The 21,348-nt window shown below is 39.2% G+C and overlaps 1 protein-coding gene across 1 annotated transcript in view; it reads left to right on the forward strand.

Annotated features, from left to right (window-relative positions):
* Positions 1-377: 377 nt before the first annotated feature.
* robo4 (roundabout, axon guidance receptor, homolog 4 (Drosophila)) overlaps positions 378-21,348 on the forward strand; it is a 61,577-nt gene continuing 40,606 nt past the window's right edge. Inside the window, exons 1-3 of the mRNA XM_061961894.2 lie at positions 378-625; positions 11,051-11,377; positions 17,041-17,198. Coding sequence (XP_061817878.2) covers positions 574-625; positions 11,051-11,377; positions 17,041-17,198 — 537 coding nt within the window. The 5' untranslated portion in view covers positions 378-573. The remainder of the gene's footprint in view (positions 626-11,050; positions 11,378-17,040; positions 17,199-21,348) is intronic.

The raw sequence follows: 21,348 nt of genomic DNA on the forward strand, positions 1-21,348 counted from the left end.
AAACCGACACACAGTCAATTTGAAAAATCCCTCCTTTTTGGGACCACCCTCATTTTGATAGATTTCTCCACCAGGGGTGCAAATGAGACATTCTGTATTAGATGCGATGGTTTTCCGTATTGGCACCAGGATTTTGGTCCTAACTTGTTCACCGGTCCTCATATGGAAGCTACTTTTCCTTGTTGATGTCTCAAGAAGGGTAGAAATACAAGAACACACACACACACACACACGCACACGCACACGCACACGCACACACACACACACACACACACACACACACACACACACACACACACACACACACACACACACACACACACACACACACTATATTGGTAGTTTTGATTTTATTTTGAAAATACCGTTGACAGGAAAAGGAATATATCGACTGAGCTTTTTTGGCGCAGCCAATAAAGTCTGCTGGCGCGGAATCTTTTCATATTAACATTTATTACAATTTCTCCGTAATAATTGGATATTTGGAAGATTCTACATTAGTGACAACTTGTAGAGGATCCGAATCAAACACATAAAACCGTACAGCTAAGGTTTATTGTCTTGAAAAGAAGGATGAGCAGAGAAGATGTCACGCTGTTCTCCGTGATGATTGCACTTGTGACAGGTACGTTTCTGGAATAGTTTTGTTACATGACACTTTTGGCTCATTTGGTCTTTTTTTCCACTCTTAATCTTGACATTCTGTAAAGGCGTCGTCTTCTCGTGAGTACGCTGCATTTAACGCTGTGGGGACTTAACACAACATTGTCCAAACAATGGCAGACAATTCCAAATAGTTCAAGGTCCTTATTGCAAGAATGTGCGTGAGGTACACCATGTATCAGCTCTTTTAAATATAAATGTTATCATTATACATTGAAGATTTGAAAACATTGTTTTTGCCTTATACATGTTTTTTTTTTTTTAAACTTAAATAGGATATTGTTAGCTTTTTGTCAGAAAATGAGCACACTATTGCACTATCATATTTAATTGTATTTAATTACAGATGAAGTGATAGTTTCAAATGACTGGATTATTTTTAAATGTGTCATTTAAGTTAAGTTCAAGTTAAAGTTAAAGTTAAAGTTAAAGTACCAATGATAGTCACATACACACCATGCCCATGTTCACCCCCTGGGAGGTGAGGGGAGCAGTGGGCAGCAGCGTTGGCCGCGCCCGGGAATAATTTTTGGTGATTTAACCCCCAATTCCAACCCTTGATGCTGAGTGCCAAGCAGGGAGGTAATGGGACCCATTTTTATAGTCTTTGGTATGACTCACAACCTACCGATCTCAGGGCGGACACTCTAACCACAAGGCCACTGGGTACTGTACTTGTACAGTAAGCTGTTTTCCATACAAATATTTAATGAAGAATTTTATTAATTCCCTGTTAAACACCTGTTACAATCTTATTTTCTTGTACCCCATAACAACTTTTAGGTTGCAATGTTTTGAGGCTTATTTTTTTATCAACATTGAATCAACTTGGGATTTTGTGGCTTTGTTATCAATGTTTTATGTGTAGGTAACCTCAAAAAGCACAGGATTTTACAAAAAATTGGAAACGATTGATCGATATATCGATTGATTGATTTATATTCCTAAATTTCTGTGACGATCTGTCACTTCATTTCTGTTTGTTTCCTTGTTTTGTATTCACTTCCTATCAGTGCTCTTATTTTGTTTCCACTTCCTGCTTGTCCCGCTGAGCGCTGTGTTTTTTCCCTCACCTGCTGATGATTGGCAGCCGGTCATTTATGCTTGTCTCGCGCGCTCCTCAGTGCTCGTTGATTGATTTATGTTTTGTTAACTGTTTCATGCAAGACTGCTTTCTCCTCTGTTTATTAATCAAAATCATCTTACCTGCTCATCGTCCTCCTGGTTCCTGCATCTTGGGGTCACAAATACTGCAGCCATGCGAGTTCCTGACATTTTCAACTATATCAGGGCTCGGTAAGTTGGCCTTCCGGAAGATCCAACATTGATTTAAGAACGGCAGACATTATATGAAGTTTAGTACTTGAATGAAAAGGACGTTAAACATTATTCAAGTCTGCCTGCCCAATGACATCATCAAAACAAAAATGGCAGATACGTACGGTGGTCGAGACAGTTCTAAACAAATGCAAACGCCACAAGACAATATCATTAATTACAACACAAAAACTTTTAGCTATAGCATAATTGTAAAAGCCACAACAGAACAAATAAAAACAACACACCATAATAATATAAAGCCCCAACTCAAGGGACTGTTTGCAACATTTACACACATACCTACAGGGCGCCAACTTTCCAATGTATTTTACACAGTATATCCCGCCCTCCCATGGCTTCTCGTATGTAATGACGTCATTACGTACGTACGTAACACATGCACGTGTATTAGCTTTAGGTGTTGTTAGCGAATAATAGCAATTTAGATAGCTAGCGTTAGCTGTCATTGAATGTATATTCTATCATAACAACAACATGACTGCAAAATGTCCTTTGCTTCTCTTGGACTGCTATTGAATGTGTGCACGCGGGACGAGGACAGTCGCGCCCTTTGAGCAATAAATAATTGATATATTGTTACACGTTGTTCGTCTAGACAAGAACCAAACATAAGTTTTTGATTAGACAGTTGATCTGCGTGTTTGAGCGCCACTCAGAGACAAATTTGATTGGCAAAAATAACACTGATAGACAAAAATAGTAGTGGGCATTGGTTGAATTTGCATGAATTGGACTTCCCCAAAATAGCCATGTGCCAGGTAAATGCATGTGAAGGAGCTAACGCAGCTCCAAAATAGATTTTATTTTGCAATTGAAACAGTATTTTTAAACATATTTAACAATTCTAATGCTTTTAGATATCAAATATTACAATTTAACTGTTCATCGTATGATTCCATAGAATCGAGTGCCCAAACATGTTGGAGACTAAGTCTCTGTGCGTTTTTTATTGTGTCCGACTGTAAAATAAGCCAAAGAGAGTTTCAAGTGCTAGCACTTTGATAAAGAAGGTGAAAACATTATTGAATTATGAAATGACTCATAGCAAAGTACAAAGGTGGCATCCGCCTTGCCTTTCCTCCCTCAAGAGTCCTAAATAAAATGAAAAGTGATATTAAATGTTAATTTGTCCACTTCAATCATCATTTATATGTATTATATATTGTTTTCTGCTTGTAAAAGTATGATTATTATCTATAAAATGTGCTTTGGGTTAATAGCTTGGCTATCTGAAATTGATTGATTGGATTTACATTATTTATTATGGGAACAACTACTACAGTTTTTGTACAATTCAGATTACTAGTGAAAACCAAAACCAGTAGGGATGTGCCGATCGATCAGCCACCGATTTTCGTGAAAAAATATGTGATCGTTATTGCCGATCGATGCATTTTATTGCCGATCACGAACGCTCATCCCTTATGACTGGATTTATGTTTAGTCCTCTGGCTGACAAGCAGCTAGAAGCTAATTATTTGTCTCCATACACAACGTGGAGCCACTCACCTAAGCAAATAATAATTGACTTCTATTACGGCAAATAAACTGCAATTCTTTGTATCTTAAGTGTCCTTATCAAGTAATATTATCACTGAAGGACGAGGCTGAAAATGTTACACACGGAGAAAGAGAATAAGGAACTAGTTCAAATATTGTTAAACTGTCGATAGCGCTCACCATAAATGAATAGACAAATGTACATTTAATACATGTGATTGGTATAGGCATTGTTATTGGCTGATCACGTTCATGAATACGACAAAATATTTTTTTGATAGTAAAAAAATGTCGATACAAACACTGAATATCGACCAAAAATGTATATTATACTTAGTATCGTTACTGTTAATATTTTTGTTTCGATCAGCCCACTTTTGTTTACATTTAAGAGTTCTAGCTTGTGGTTAGCATACAGTGTGGAGTCGTGTTGCATGTTTAGCTATTCCTCGTTCTACGGAGATATTTACTTGGCTGACATGGAGGTGAAGATTGCTGACTAAGAAATGGTTTTACACTCTGGCGGGAAGTTAGCCGCTAGCTAGAATGCTACAGTGCGTTGAGGACGCGTTTGTTTGATTATAGCTGTCAAATTTGCAGACAGATCTAAAATGTGTCATCAACATGCATTATCACGATATAATGATATTATAACAAATTCTAACATCGGACAAATGTATGTAATTTATCTCATCTATTGTGTATATTGCACAACCCCACTAGGAAAACATACTTTTAGCCTTGATAATGCTATAGAAAGCCTGACATGAGGCAATGGTCACATTAGCCAAAATGCTAATAAGATGTTTAAGAAATTAAACTGTTTAGATTATTTCAATATACATTAAAGTGTGTTCTCTTATTCGATTCAAAGTACACATAAACTGTCAGTTTCAGTTATTCCCAAATGAGAAATACATTTATTGTGAACGCCCAACAGAACATATGAAAAAAAAAGATTTTTGTCTGGTCTCAAGTGTGTTATGGCCCTAATAATTTTCCTCTCGGTCAGAAATGGGTGTGGCTTCTTAAGGTATTGTTAGCTATTATTCAAGGCATTTCCGTCGATCATGAACTGAGGACTCCTTTTGTTGGTTGTACATGCCCAAAATCTGTTGAAAAACATTTGATCTGGTCACTTTGTATTCCATTTCAGTTGGACTAATACATATTTAATATAAACACATCTGGTAGGGGTATGAGTGTAAATGACTGGAGCAGTTTGAAATGTGTCACTTTGGTTGAATGACTTCACCACGCCACACAGCATGTCTTCGTTTGCTCTTTTAATTTGAAGTTTCAAAACTGCTCAACAACGTCCATGTTAAAAATACTCAAGTGTGTATTTTCTTTGGTTGTGGGCATGCTGTTGATGGGGGAGTTCTTGTGTGCTTTTGTTAAGGTAGACGTTCCCGAGCCCCTTGAGCTTCCTCTGCTATCAGGAAGCTCATCAGTCTGTGTTTCCTTGAATGTGGTCATCCAACTCTGCAGGAAATTCAAACAATGGCATTATTGTTCTGCTCGTTTCAAGTTTAGTCATGGACTATGTTTACATGCACACACGACGTGAGGCAAAACGTGTTTGCATTCACGAGCAAGTCGGATATTCTCGTTACCATCAAACAAATACCAACAAAACATTGTTTCTCCGTATTTCATATAGCTTTTCTGCCATAAGGCTGGACCCTGAAGTCACATTGGTTGCCCTTACGTTACAATTTGTTGGTTTTGAGCAGGGGTGTCAAAGTCAAGGCCCGCGGGCCAGATCTGAATGAATTATCCATGGCCCCCGGGATGATATTTGATTAGTATTAGAACCGGCCCGCAGGCCACAGCCGCCTGCTGCTGTTTTGCACGCACCAATACTCCATCAGTGTTGGCGCTATAGGAATTTTCAAAATGGGGTTCCACAGTACATTTTTGGGGTCCCACTTTTTTGTAACCATTTTGAAAACAAATGATAAATGTATCCTGTTATATCTAGGGATGATGCTCGAAACTGGTTTTCCCGGTTGTTCGATAAGAAAAGAACCGAGTCCTCGGACTCGAATCCCTTTTTGAGAACCGGTACCGGTTATCGAGACCACTATAGTAAAGAAAAAGAGTTGGTTCTTTATTCGAATCCCTTCCCACAGGAATTGCCCTGTGAGACGCAATGTTATGCCCATTTGATTGTAGACTCTTACTGACACCTTGTGGCGATATGAAAATACTACGGGTCATTAGTTTGGGCACTTCCGAGTTGAGACAATTGAGAAGTAGACAAGTTGTGTTAGCTCCTACAAGCCTTGGAAAAGATAAGACTGTAAGTAAACTGTTTAACTTGTTCATATAACTCAATATTAAGGTGGAAAGTGTTTCAATTTGATACTAAGATGTCTGTTGAAAAACGATTTTTGTGCACTGTTTCAATGGATGTTTTGAGGACTTAAAATGGCTGCCAGTCGTGTATTCCCACCATCGAAATAGTTTCAACACTCAGAAGTATTTGTTTGATGATAGTATTGTATATTTGTGTGAAGCTAATATTTACATATTGTGTATTACATTTCAGTATGTTAATTGAATCACATAGCTTATACATTTGTCATTGTGTGTATTTCAGTTTAAAAAAAAAAAAAACAGTCCAGTGCAAGACAAAAGTAAAGATAGGAAAAGACAAAGCAAGATCAACAACAATAAAGAACCTAAATGGATTAATCTGCTTTGGAACTTTATTAGATGTCTTGGATTGTTTGTTAGCTGTCTGCCAAGCTGTATAACCTCAACACGTATAGTGAGGCCAGAACAGGCAATATGCAATTATTGCCAGGCTTCGCTCTCATGTAAGGGGGGAAGAATTGTTGATTGATGACTGTGGTGTTCTTAGTGTCATAGTGTGTGTAGTTAGTATGTTCCAATAGCAGCAGAAGTGCACTTTTTGGAGAGCTGTATTATTTTCAGTTTTGTGCCCAAGGGACTGATTTTATTTAACACTATATTATTATTTATACACCTATAGTGATCACAGAGACAGGTTGTTTTTGTGTTACTATATATATTTGTTTTTCTGAAAAATCCCACTTAATATACTTTGGGTAACAACAGTCAATATTTTAATTTTTTTAGGGGGGGTAACAGTCAATATTTATTTTATTTTTTTATTTTTATTTTTTCTTATAGAATAAAAGTGAGTTTTTGTTAAACCAAATATTGTGTTTTTTTCCATATACAACAACCTTTCTGGAATCGATAAAAGAATCGATAAGGAGATTCGATAATGGGCTCTAACTCGATAATTTCTTATCAAACATCATCCCTAGTTATATCTCACATTCTATATTGTGTTTTGGAAAAAGGTTGTCATAAACATTACTTAATTCATTACAAAAAATAATACAAAAGAAAAAAAAATGTTATGCATTTGTAAATTTCTTCAGTTATAAACATTCATTCACTTTCTTCTTTCCTTCATGGATCCATACTTTACCGCTGACGGTATTTTTTTCCCTATATTTTTATTGTAATATTTTCAGAATGTGTTAGTTCTATTTTTGGCCAAAGTAAGACAAAGAAAACAATCTGAAGTTGTCTTTATTTTTTTGTTTTAATGCTTGATTTTAATAGTCCGGCCCGCGTGTGCACAGATTTTCCTCCATGCGGCCCCTGAGTTAAAATGAGTTTGACACCCCTGGTTTTGAGGGTATCGTGTTTGTTGCCACATCGCTATACAAATGTGAACACTGTCGACAAAAAACCCACAATAAAATGCTGCAGATAAATTCATTGGTCATTAATATTCGGTGACGTCATGGCCTGTGGGGCGTGGCTCAGTTGGTTGAGCGGCTGTGTCAGCAACTTGAGGGTTCCATGTTCGATTCCAGCTTCCGCCATCCTTGTCATTGCCATTCTGTCCCATTCTGTCGAAGTCTTACTCCCAGTTCGTCCCACACTGGTTTGTACATTTATTAAATATACTTGTTACATAAAACCTCTGCCTTGTTTTTAATGAATATTTAGGCCTGCTACACTACTGTATTTAAATGTTGGCCATTACGGTGGTACTTGGAGAGTCAAGTTTTTTCTTAAGCGGTTCTTGGTGGAAAAAAGTTTGAGAACCACTGCTCTAGAAATATAGCGCGATACAAATATTATACACTTCACTTCACTTCCCTGGATGGAAACGAGAATGCGAGAGTCAGCGTGACCAGTGTCTGGCAAGCAACAGGAAGAGAAAAATGTCTGCGGCCAAAGGCAACAACATCCTGAGCAAAAACATCAAAAGTTGAACATTTAACCTTAAACACGCCAGACAAATAATTTGCTCAATTGCAAAGTGGACCTTGCTTTTCACAGCAGTACTACTGTGGAGGATGCAATCTCTGACTCTCTTCAGTAAAATAGTTAGATAGCTAACAACGGGGAGACAAAGTTGTATGAAACAATTGATACATTGTTTTTATTAGCACTTTGCCTGTCCTAGATTTTCAGACCAAAGTTTACTAGTTTTTTGTTTTTTTGCAACCAAATGAGCAGCACATTTAATAAATTTATATTTTTCTCGATGAAGTAGTCAGCTATATTGTTAGTTAGCACATGCCTCAAAATATTTTGAGCTGAATTTATAGGCGATTGCTAAATTCGACCCACTGAATATGTGGATGCTTCATAATTAGTTGTTAAGATCGTTGATAGTTGAAAAAAAATAAGAAAACATGTTTTTCAAAGCTTCTACGCTAATAATTCTAACATTTATGTCTATAGTCGGGCTGTCAAAAATAACGAGTTAACTCATGCAAATGGATTTTACTTGTATAGCGTTTTTTCACCTTCAATGTACTCAAAGCGCTGAGACACTACGACCACATGCACCAACTGATGACGCAGCACCACAGGGCTTAACCGTTCGACAAATTTACTCGCAAATGCGAGTAAAAATAGACTGTACGACTTGAAAAAAAAACGTGTCGCACATGTGTGAATAGGGATTTCAACCCTTTCATCGCATTTTGCTCCAAAAAGAAATCCATCCAAATTCGATCAAACTAGACTAAAATGTTCGCCCACCTGCATAGCATGTTTGAAATAAACTCATAACCATAACCAAATGGACAAGTGAATGACGCAGAAGTGATCACTCAGTGTGTGCTGAAAGTTGTGTGTGTGTCCCTTCGTCCTGCACCAGGCACAAAGGGAAGCCTCGCTCCTCCTAGTTTACACACTCAGGTTGACTAAGCCTTCCCAACACAGAAAAAAGAAGATCTTAGTAAGAGGAACTTAGTAAAAAACATTTTTTTCACCACCTTAAAACTTGACACAAACCAACGGCACTGCACGCTAGTAACTACGAAGGTCGAAGGAATATTGAACAACAAATGAACGATAGAAGTGACAAACTTGCCATCCAAACAATACGTTGTATGTTGACAAAAGCTTACAGCCATGGGACCACATTCAATCTATTTATTAAGCAGAGGTAACATAAACCAGTGAACAATTCAAAGAAGCTGCCGTGGGGGCCGACAAACTGCCGCTGCTAGCCTGCTAAGCTAACAAAAAACATATCAAGCTGGACTCGCTTACGTCTCACGTCACGAGACAACACCCACACAATGCTCTCATATGACACTTATCTCAACTGCATTATGCCAGGTATTTGAAGGTCTTATTTTAGAGGAATAATCGCAATAATCATTTCCCCTAGTAATTAATTACATTTATTAAAGCGTAATGCCGTTAGTAATTCAATTACTTTTTTGGTAAAGTAACAAGTAACCATAATTAATGACTTTTTAAATGTAATTTTTAGAACACAGCCTGTCACACAGCATCATGAAGCAGTTGGCAGGTTGGTGTCCCTGGCTAACATCTTTGTGTGTATGTCCTATAATAATGCTTACCTATAAAAACACCATTGTTGAAGGTCATTTATTTTCATGTTACTGCTGACCTTTAAACACGTTCTCTTAAACCAGGACACTTTATTAAAAATGTTGTATTTTTGTGTTTTCGTAGGCTGAATATAGCATAGCAAAATGTTTTTTTAAAGAAGTTTGGTGATTATTTTTGACTTGCATTATTTTCAAGGCTATTTCTTCTTTATTGTCTCAAAACACCTCTTAAGTTGGGATCCTGTTGTGTAAAAACCTACTTTTCTTACTTGTTAGTACCAGTTTTTTTTTGTCACCCACATATGCGGTCCTCTCCAAGATTTCTCATAGTCATTCACATCAACGTCCCATTGGGGTTGTGAGTTTTTCCTTGCCCTTATGTGGGCTCTGTACCGCGGATGTCGTTGTGGCTTGTGCAGCCCTTTGAGACACTTGTGATTTAGGGCTATATAAATAAACATTGATTGATTGATTGATTGATTGATATTTGGGATTCTATTCAGTCCCGAAAATTTTAATCAAGGCATGGTGGAAATATTTTGTGACGTTAACGACTATTTCCATTTATGGGTTAGTTTATGGGCCAAACTATATGGATATATGAGTTTTGATCCATATCACCCAGCCCTACAATCGTGTTAGCGACATTTCTAGCACAGTTTAGGGAAGTTCTCTGTGTTTAATTGAGCAATACAGTAGGCGTTGTGATGGCATTGTGTCTATATGTATGGGTGCAGATGTGTAGGTTCTTTGAGTGTTAATAATGAAATTGTGATATTTAAGACATTTCATATGGCTACAAAAAATGTTGTGTGCTAAAAAACAATTTCTCTGCTACAAATTGTTTTCCTTTAGTAGCACCGGTGCTCCAAGTGAAAAAACTAAGCAAACAGGGTTTCAGTATCTCGCTCAAGGATACTTCAACATTGACGGTTACCTGAAAGGCGGCACACGTTGTTATATGTTCAGTGATCAAGTCAGTGCGAAGATGAATGAAGAGACTTCACTTCAAAATAAACCCGGACGGATCTTTAGATAAAATTGTTATCATGTTTTAGAAAATACATGAAATGCATTCAAGTAACCCATTTAAAAAATCCTCTATGACTTTCTGACTAAAAATTGCATTTGTGTCCAAATATTGGGGTCTTTCCTTAGGTAAATTTAAATTATGCAAGCTAGTAATAACCTATGATTAATCAAAATTCAAAAGTGTGACTAATCTGATTTAAAAAATGTATCGTTTGACAGCACTCGTTTGTTGTAGTGGTGTCACATGATTATTTTTTTGAAACTGATTAATCACACTTTTGAATTTTGATTAATCACGATTAATCACAGTTGCTACAAAACCACTGCATAGCTTAACCATGGTACTTTTGCTGCCAGCAACTTTGTCATTAGTATCATTCCTGCTAGTGGCTGCCATCCAAAATTGTTGTGCTTCTAGATGGTATTTTTAAACATGTTGTATTTTGATGTCCTGTTTTTTTTGTTGTTCTTTTTAAACATATCCTGGTGACTGAATATTGAAATCTCCTATTTTCTCAGGAAATTTCCCATATTTTCAAAGCAAATGTTGACATGTATGGAGAGAACTGGGATTTCTTGCAAACCAGCACCTTTTCAACACATTCTAATGCTTCCTCAATCTCACTATCTGAACCGTTTTACAGGCTCCAGAGTTTGTGCTGATGATGCGCCCCCCCACATTGTCCACCACCCCTCTGATTTGGTGGTGAAATTTGGAAAACCTGCCACATTCTCCTGTCGGGCAGATGGCAACCCGAAGCCGACCATCGAGTGGCTGCACGATGGCCAGCCACTGGAGATTACAACGGGAGATGGCCAACTCCAGCCCATGTTTTTGTCAGATGATAGGCTCTTCTTCCTGAGTGTGGGTGTAGGTAAACGCGGCCAATCACATGAGGGCATCTACACCTGTGTAGCCAGGAACAGCGTGGGAACAGCAGTCAGTCACAATGCATCGCTACACATTGCAAGTAAGAGGATGGACCTGTAAACATTCACCTTAAAAAAACAGCATATAATGAATACGGACAAAATTTTAAGGACCAGCTTTTGAACTTTCTGTATGTTATTGAGTAGTAAAGATCATTGTCCTTCAACATATTTTTGCACAGAATCCAACTTTTAGTATTACCTGCCAAGAGGTAACTATACATTGTAAAAAGAACAGCAGTGTTCTATAGCCCCGCTGTATATTAAAACACATATACCGTATTTTTCAGACTATAAGTCGCAGTTTTTTTTCAGAGTTTGGCCGGGGGTGCGACTTATACTCAGGAGCGACTTATGTGTGAAATTATTAACACATTACCGTAAAATATCAAATAATATTATTTAGCTCATTCACGTAAGATACTAGACGTATAAGATTTCATGGGATTTAGCGATTAGGAGTGACAGATTGTTTGGTAAACGTATAGCATGTTCTATATGTTATAGTTATTTGAATGACTCTTACCATAATATGTTACGTTGACATACCAGGCACGTTGTCAGTTGGTTATTTATGCCTCATATAACTTACACTTATTCAGCCTGTTGTTCACTATTCTTTATTTATTTTAAATTGCCTTTCAAATGTCTATTCTTGGTGTTGGGTTTTATCAAATAAATTTCCCTCAAAAATGCGACTTATATATGTTTTTTCCTTCTTTATTATGCATTTTCGGCAGGTGCGACTTATACTCCGGTGCGATTTATACTCCGAAAAATACAGTAATTGTGCTTATAAATATGGTCATAAATAACAAATATATTCAGCTATTTTACATTCTAAAGAGCATAGCAGTGGCCTGGATCCTTCAAATACATAAAACAAACTAAAAATATTATTCTTAATATTCTTTCAATATGTTGTTAGTGTTACGTGTCATTTGTAATGAAATAAATAAAAGGCTACAATATATATTTAAAGACAAATCCTTATGTTTTTAGTCGTTATATGTATCAACATTTCAGCCCTATCTCTTTACGTTATGCCATTTTGTTTTATTTTCCCATGTTTGACGTTTTTTTTGTTATCTTATCTCTAAAATTTGCCACAGGCTCATAAAAAAGGTCAGCGTTCAGCAAATGGCTTCCTGGCCACACTTTGCCTTACTGGTGAAATAAGTAACGCAGTGTGTCATCAAACGACAGAAGAGTGTCTAAGCTGCGTTTTCTTAGCACTTGTCGAAGGTTGGGTTGCACCCAAAGGTAGGGCTGCACGCTTCTGGACGTTTTCTGCACAATGTTGTAATGCACACTTCCTGGGCTTGTGGTGGTGGATCTCAGCTGTCACTTGTGTAGCGAATACTTTTGTGACCGCTTGTATTTGATTACCGAATAAAGGCATGACACAATATAGGCTCTCTTTCACTTTAATTATGTACCTCTACTTGCTAAATATAGCGACAAAGCTATTACAGGGCATCCCAGATCATTTCTGCTACATCTTGTTCTCTGACAAATCAGGCGCATATGAGGTATGTTGTGAAGTGAAAACTGCCGTAACAAAGGCACATCAAAAGATACCAGTGTAGCGGTATTGTCTGAAATATATATTTCTTTCTAAAATATACCGGTATTAACCATAATATCGGTATACCGCCCAGCCCTAGTGAGGACGGAAGCGCCAAATCCGCATTTGTGACAGGCTTCCACAAATAAATAAATATATGGAAACACTGGCTAATTTTTTTTTAAGACGGCAATCATTCTTCTTTGGCCCTGACTCAGTGCCCTAACTGTCTCACAGAGGGAAAAGAGTGTACATTATCAGTGTATTTTTTGCTTCTTGTTATCAACTTGGTAGCGAGATATTGTTACTTTTGACAACTCTATTATTGTAGGAATATTCTGTCCACTGAGCTCCACTTTTATTTGGCATGTTTCTTTAGACCTCTGAAGGTCAAGCTGTGGCTAGCATTTTTCTTCTTCGGTTTTACAATGGTTTCCTTGTTTTTACACTGCAACAACTGCTTCATACGAAATATCAGGTTAGCATTGTAGGAAGTTTGTCTTGGTCAGCTTTGAGTACAACATCCTCTGCCAAGGACACAATGTATTGTATACCTAAAAACAAATATTTTGGGTATTACTGCAATTGATACATGCAGGTCAGCTAGAAGTACACACTTTCGTAATAATACCACCTAGAAGCTCCACGCGCTGTAAATTTCAGACCAATAGAAATAGAGAAATGTGCTAGAATCCTGTAATTGAACCAGAGTTTTTAATCGTTAACACTTTCCAAGTTGAGCTATTTAAAGGCAGGGCCAACATTTAGACTTCAGTTGTAAAATAGAGCAGGAGACACTATTGTTGAAATCATGTTTTTGTTGTTGTTGGAAAGTATTGTACAAGCTTCCATGTTTCAAGTGGCTCAAAACAGGAAACCATTGGTCTTTATAGCCCCTTTTTTACTGCACAGAAGCTACCAGCTGTCATGATCTGGCAGCTCTGCTGCCACCTGTCTGCTTTTAATTGCAGTGCCTGGTATCTTGGTCATGAGGAGGAGCCACCTTCGCGCACACCTGATTCCCATTTCCTCCTGACTACTCAAACTCTCGAGTTCATTCACTCGGCACCAGTAGATTTCTGATGGTACACACTTGCAGTCGAGTTCATCTCCTCTGCTTTGGCTCACGCTTCTCGTTCCCGTGGCTCTACCGTGTATTGTTAACTGTTTTTCTTCAAACCCTTTGTGTGCTATTTCTGTTTTTTTCACAACTTTTGTGTGCATCCTTAGTTATTTTTCCTCACCCCTTTTTGAGTGCGCTTTTTGTTATTCTTATTATTTCTTCTGTGCGTTGGGGTCCTACTTCGGTAAATTTACTGGCCAACATGGACCCCGCCAAAAAGGAACGACTCCACTTTGCGTTCACTGGCTTTGGACAGACTCTCGATAATCACGACCAGCTTCTGCGTGATTTGAGTGCCGCCTTCCAGACCCTGTCTGCCAATGTCGGCACCACCAGACAGTGTGTCGATCAGACGAGCACTGTGACTCACCCGGAAAGAGGCACGCCGGGAAACCTTCCCACCTCGTCCAGCGGCTAGTCCTCCCTCGAGAAACCAATATTCCTCACCCTCCCCGTTTCACAGGTGAGTCTGGTTCCTGCAAGCAGTTCCTCCAACAGTGCTGGTTAGTTTTTGTTCAGCAGCCTGGTTTCTATTCCTCTGTCCAGGCTAAAATAGCTTTCATCATGAGCCTATTATCTGACAAAGCCGGTTAGTTAGAATGCCCCCGCTGTGCGCACGTCACTGCCTCGGTTTATTAAATAAATGATGAAGGTGTTTAATCACCCCTAAAAGGCAGAGAAGCAGGCAGCTGCCTGTTAGACTTTAAGCAAGGCAAGCTCTCTGTGGCCACAGTTCTGTCCCAGTGTTCCCCAGTCGACCAGATGCTTCACCCTTGTGCTTTCTTCTCGAGTCGCCTCACAGTGGTTGAAAGAAAATATGATGTGGGGATTACAGAGCTGCTGGATATCGTTCTCGCGCTACAAGAGTGGAGGCACTGGTTGGAGGTCTTGTCGATGGTCACCCAGCTTATACCGTGAAGGCCATTTTAGACACCAGAAGGCAGGGCAGGGGAGTCCAATATCTGGTTGACGGGGAAGGGTACAGCCCTGAAGAGCACTTATGCGTCTCCAGCTCCTGTATCTTTGATTGTTTTAGTGAACATTTTATTTCCTCTGGTTCTTTATTTGACTCCTTATCTCCACATCCAAATCAGCCGAATGTCCGGAAGGTTTGCATGTCACCATCCCTTCACACTTCAATGGCCCATGCTTTTAGTTTTACTCCTCTGCATGTGTTTGAGGTCAAGACAACAAGTGGATCCTGGTAAATCTGCAGGTCCTGACTAATTGGAGCCCTTCTTTTTAAAGTCACCTGTTGATTTTATTGCAGAATCTCTTATGCATATTTTATTTTTCCTTTCCTTTCCTTGTCCAGTAATGAGATTCCTAACATATGGAAATCAGCCTATGTGTTACCTTTGTTGTAAGGAGGAGATCCCAAACCTGTTAATAACTATGGACCCATCTCCAACGCGTCCGAGCTAAAAAAAGGTTTATTCGTGATCTACTTGAAATAATTATTAGACACCTATCGTCTGCTTTCTCAACATCAAAGTTGTGAATGACATTATTGAGGCATTGGAATGTAACAAAATATTGTGCAGTTTTGTACTGTATACTGTACTGTCATGATCTGGGATCTTTGCTGCCGTCTGTCTGCTTTTTGTTGTAGTGCCTGGTTTCTAGGTCACGGGGCGGAGCCACCTTTGCGCACACCTGATTCCCATTTTGTTCTGACTACTTAAGCTCTTGAGTCCATTCACTCGGCGCCAGTAGATTCTGATGGTTCACCCTTCCAGTTGTGTTCAACTCCTCTGCTTTGGCTCCACTCACACTTCTCGTTCCCGTGGCTCTGCCCAAGCACTGCCGTATAGTGTTAACTGTTTTCTCTCTACACCTTTTGTGTATCCTTAGTTATTTTCCCTCACTCCATTTTAATTGCACTTTTTGTTATTATTCCTTTTATTTCTTCTCTACGTTGGGGTCTTGCTATGGCAAAGCCGATCGGGACACCCGCCTCACTAGGGCAGTAGCCACTATTGATGCGTTTCTATTGTCAAATACTACAAAATACAATTTTAGTAGCTGCTCAGTTGGGGTTCCCAGATACCTACGGGTGCCTCGTTAGTCAAATTCAGCATTAATTTTCAAATACATGCGACAATAGATTTTTGACTCAACAAAAATATAAACTTAACACTTTTATAATCTTTCATTGTTAAACATGACAAAATATTCCTGTTACTAGGCTATTAGAAATCTTAGAATTTTAATGTATGTTATTCCACTGTCTGTAATTTCAATTCAGGTATGTAACAATATCACATTTTCATATTACCGGTAATGTTATCTTTACCAAAATGATCACGGTTATCGTTATTATCGCGGTATTGTTGAATGTTTTCAAAAAGTACTTATATACACATATTATATAAACAATATTTTGACCAAGTTATTTTATTTCAAATAATTAAAACAAATACACACTGTTAAAAAAAAACGCTATTTTGCATGGTTTGTATTTCTTATGCTTCACTGATTGTGTTTTAGTCTTAGTATTTCATCTGTTTTAATGGATAAGATTGTATTGTTTGAATATTGGTTTGTTTATTTTAATGAAAAAGTGTCTAACAAATAAAATCTATTATTATTATTCATTATTTCTGGCGGCCTTTGTGGTGTCCTACTCTGTTCAGCGTTACTTACGCCTCTGTAAAAACACCCCGTCTTGTATTCTTCTAAGTATAGAACGATCACTCTGTCCTTGAGAAAGCACAGCTTGTAGTTCAATGTGCACAACTGAATAGCTTAGTTGACAGTAATGTGTTTATAGTGTAGCTTGGAGTATGTTGTGTCTTAATGGGAAAAAACATACATTTTTTTTCTTTTCATGTTAGCTTTTAAGCTTTTAAATGTATTGAGCTGCTTAATTATTTTTGTTTTGTTCATTACAAATGAACTGCAAGTTGACAAACTTTGCAAGTGAAGAACATAATTTTGAGTGCAACTGTATGTTTTGTCCTTTGATGAACAATAACAGCTGTCAGCTTCAACACCTGTACGTATTGTTGCAGCACTGCAAGATGCGTTCACTGTGCAGCCAAATGATGTCGAGGTGGCCGAGGGAGAAGTGGCTGTCTTAAACTGTGGCCCACCTGTCGGTCACCCTGAACCTAACATAATTTGGAGGAAAGATGGCCTGTCAATCAATAACACAGATTTCCACTACACGGTAGGCATGTTTCTCTTTTTAATTTTTTTTATATTCTTACTAAATATTGAAGTTTTCACACAGAAATAACAGGGCAGATGACATTTTAAGAATTAGGCAAATATTACTTTAAAATGTCTGCTAGCTTTTTAGAATCTCACCGTCTAACACATATGGTAGAACCTCGATTTACGAACTTAATTGGTTCTTGAGCATGGTTCGCCAACTAAAAAGTTTGTATAATGAGTTTCCTTATAAGAATCAATGTAAACATGAATAATTGGTTCTAGCTTCGACAAAAGTCAATATTTGAGTAAAAAACTGCACACCTTGAAGACACAATAATGTATATGTATACTGTATATGTATATCAAACCAACATAACAAAGGGGTAGTGGCTCAACAATCTCTTTATCCAAACAACACAACAATACCACAGCAACAACATGTCATCAAAAGGGCAGCCCTCAATGGCTTCAATTTGCATGCAACATGGATAAATTAATGAATGAAGTGTTCGTACACCGAGACATGGTCCGCACGCAAAGGCATATTTGGTGCGATTTAAACGTTCGTAAAGCAAAAATTATGCAAAAGGCTTTTGAAATTCGAGGTTCCACTGTATTTGTAATCTTCCAATCAAAACCAAATAAATCTCATCTCAAAGATTCAGGGAGCTTTTTTTGTCATTCTCGTACACATTTTCCCATATACAGTATGAAATTTGGACTCAGGTTCTGGCAGTATTAAGAAAAACAGTAATAAATAGGACATATAGAACAACAGTATTAAATAATAAATATAAAATAACTTAAGGCACTTAACAAGAGAAAGCACAGCTAAACTCGCTGTGTGGAATGATAGATAAATAAATAAAAAATAAATACAGCAATCAGTATGGAGGAGCGGGGTTACGGGGAGAAGACGGGATAGCGTTCAGCAGTCTGACAGCTTCAGGGAAGAAGCTGTCTCTGAGTCTGGTGGTTTTACTGATTATGCGCCGTAGCCGCCTGCCTGATGGCAGTGGTTGAAAGAGCTCATTTGCAGGGATAGAGTGGAGTCCTTCATGATGCTGAGGGTCTTCCCCCTGCATCTCCACGTGTACAGTTCTTAGGTGTTGTGAAGGCTGCTTCCCACGGTTTTCTGTGCAGCCTTCACCACCCTCTGTAGAGCCTTCTTCTCCACCGATGTGCAGCTGCCATGCCACAAGGTGCTGCCAGTGCAGAGCACGTTCTCTACCACGTAGTTGTAGAAGCTCCTCAGGACTGAGCTCCCAAATCCAGCTTGCCGTAGCTTCCTAAGGAAGCAAAGTCGCTGGTGAGCCTTCCTGACCAGACAGGATGTGTCGGTGCTCCAGTTGAGGTCCTTGGTTATGTGCACACCCAGGTACCTGAAGCTGGAAACCACTTCCACAGCTGCTCCTCCGATCTACAAGGGGTGAGGGGGGCCTCTGTCCCTTCTGAAGTCCACCACCATCTCCTTGGTCTTCTTCACATTGATGTAGAGGTTGTTTTCTCTGCACCACTGCTCCAAGTGTTCAATCTCCTGTCTCTATTCGGACTCATCGTTGTTAGTGATGCGTCCCACTACTGCTGTGTCGTCTGCAAACTTTACTGTATGACAGCTGGGGTGTCTCGCCAAGCAGTCATATGTCAGCATAGTGAACAGGAGAGGGCTCAGCACACAACCCTGGGGAGAGCCAGTACTGGGGTCTCAGTCTGAGAGAGGTAAGCTTTTGTAGCAGGGTCTGTGAGATGATGGTATTGAAGGCACAGGAGAAGTTTAGGAAGAGCAGGTGGACGTAGGAGTTTCTGCTCTCCAGGTGGGTGAGGGCTGTGTGGACCACTGACGAGATGGTGTCATCAGTGGAGCGTTTTTTTCTATAGGCGTACTGATAGAGGTCCACATTGACGTCGGTCGTGTCCTTGATGTGAGTCATGACCAGCCTCTCGAAGCACTTAATGGCTCCCAGGGTTAGTGCAACAGGTCGGTAGTCATTCAGGCCTGTCACTGTGGAGCTCTTAGGGAAGGGGATAATTGTGGCATTCTTTTAGCAGGTCGGGACAGATGCCAGTGTCAGTGAGGTGTTAAAGAATGTCTGTCAGCACCTCCGAAAGCTGGTGTGCACAGTCTCTCAACCTGCCCCGGGATGTTGTCGGGGCCTGAAGCTTTGCAAGGGTTGATCCTCTGAAGGGTCCTCCTCACGTCTGCTGTGGTCACATTGAGCGGCGTGTCACCTGGTGGTGGGGTGAATCTGGTGTTGGTGGGGTGTGGCTGTCAGGGTCTTCGAAGCGGGCGTAGAATGTGTTGAGGGCATCTGGAAAGGAAGGGTCCCCTGGGCATTGTGCATCCCTGGTGTTGTAGTTAATGCCCTTACACATGTTCCGGGGGTTGTTTGTGTGGAAGTGACCATGGATTTTTTGGGGCGTATATGGCCTTGGCCCTGCAATGCCTGCAATCAGATCTGTCCTCGCTACTCTGAGTGCTAATGTCTCCCCTGCCCTGAACGCAGCATTTCTAGCTTTCAGAAGAGCTCTCACCTCAGCATTCAACCAGGGTTTCTAGTTCGTGTAGGGGGCTACTGTCCTGATGGAAGTGATGTCATCAACATATTTAGAGATGAAGCAGAGGACAAAAGAGGCATATTCTTCAAGATCCACCTTTCTCTCACACAAAAGGTTGCATAGATTATGTTTTACAGACCACCTTCAAGTCGCCTTCTGACCGTCTTTTCAGGATGGTCTTATTTACGTCTTATTGCGACGACAGCGTCTTCTCCCGTCATCGTTGTTGTACTGGTAGTTTTTAGCGCTTCCATTGCGAGTCTACTGATAGATATGTTAGATCTATACGCTACTTTATATTAGAAATGACAACAGGGGAGGATGAATGCCTCACAACAAGAGGATAAAGAAAAAGAAGGAGCTTATTGACTACGGTGCGGGCTCCAGTGGCAAATTTCGGGACTTATGCAGATCCAAAATACACATCAGCAGATACCAATAGATAAAAAAAGTTGTTTTTACATAATATTGGGAAACAAAACGGCAGATAATGTCTTCTAATAGCTGCCATTTTGGGGTCCTTCCATAATAATACCCATATGTTGACGCACAGTACGTCTGATACGTTGGCCATAATGCGCCAACAATCCATCAAGCAGTGCGGCTTTGTAGCTTAACAAAGTCGTACTAAAACATTTTGACAGGTCAGCCTTTACAGCTCACCTTGTGATTTAGATAACTGAGGGGTTCCTCTAGGCACTTCTTCTCCCTTTTGGCGTTAACACATTTTTTTCGTGCAATTTTGGAAATACCTCGAGAAGTGGATTCAAGTCATCATGGGTCCTCTTTAAGATGCTAAGACATGTTTATTTTCCGCAATGGAGGTGATGATTATTAACTTAGGAAAGCACCTTCACACTGTGTATGGAGACACACAGCTGCTAGCTACCTACGTCAGCCAAGGGACCAAAATGAAATAAAGTATCAACCAGACAGGATTGGATTTTGTGATCTGCATTGAAAGGTGTTGCAATAACCAGTAATGGCTGATCACATACTTTTTCACAAAAATACTAAACGGTGGTCAATCGATTGGCGCAACCTCAGTCCATTTACGTGTGCCATCAGTTACTGCAACTTTCGTGATTTAATGCATTTTTTTATTTATTGTAGAATTTGACTGATAATATTAATAACAGTAGATAATACCAAGCAATAGTGATCGCCCAATTGTACTGTGGGCTTTCAGTTGTTTTCTTCCAAAGCATTTCCACCAACTGAACGAACCAGACTTCCACTATAAAGTGTGCCCCAAGCACAGCACAAATTGTCTTTTGAAAGATTCTTTAACTCAAAATAAGTTGGGATCAATCGACATCAACACATCACTGTGGGCTACACTGATCAATTATTGGAATCTGTTCAAAATGCAGTTATTCTTTAATTATCATATTTTTCAGACTATAAAGCGCACTTAAAATTATTTTACTTTCTCAAAAATTGACAGTGTTATAACCCGTTGCGCCTAATGTACAGATTAATTCTGGTTGTGCTTACCAACTTCCAAGCAAGTATATTTTGTACAAGGTTTAATGATAAGTGTGACCAGTAGAGGGCAGTCACACATAAGAGATCTTTGGATTGCAGATTGACGCCTGTTCAATAAA

This window comes from Nerophis lumbriciformis, linkage group LG09, assembly GCF_033978685.3.
Source record: "Nerophis lumbriciformis linkage group LG09, RoL_Nlum_v2.1, whole genome shotgun sequence".
Lineage (NCBI taxonomy): Eukaryota > Metazoa > Chordata > Actinopteri > Syngnathiformes > Syngnathidae > Nerophis > Nerophis lumbriciformis.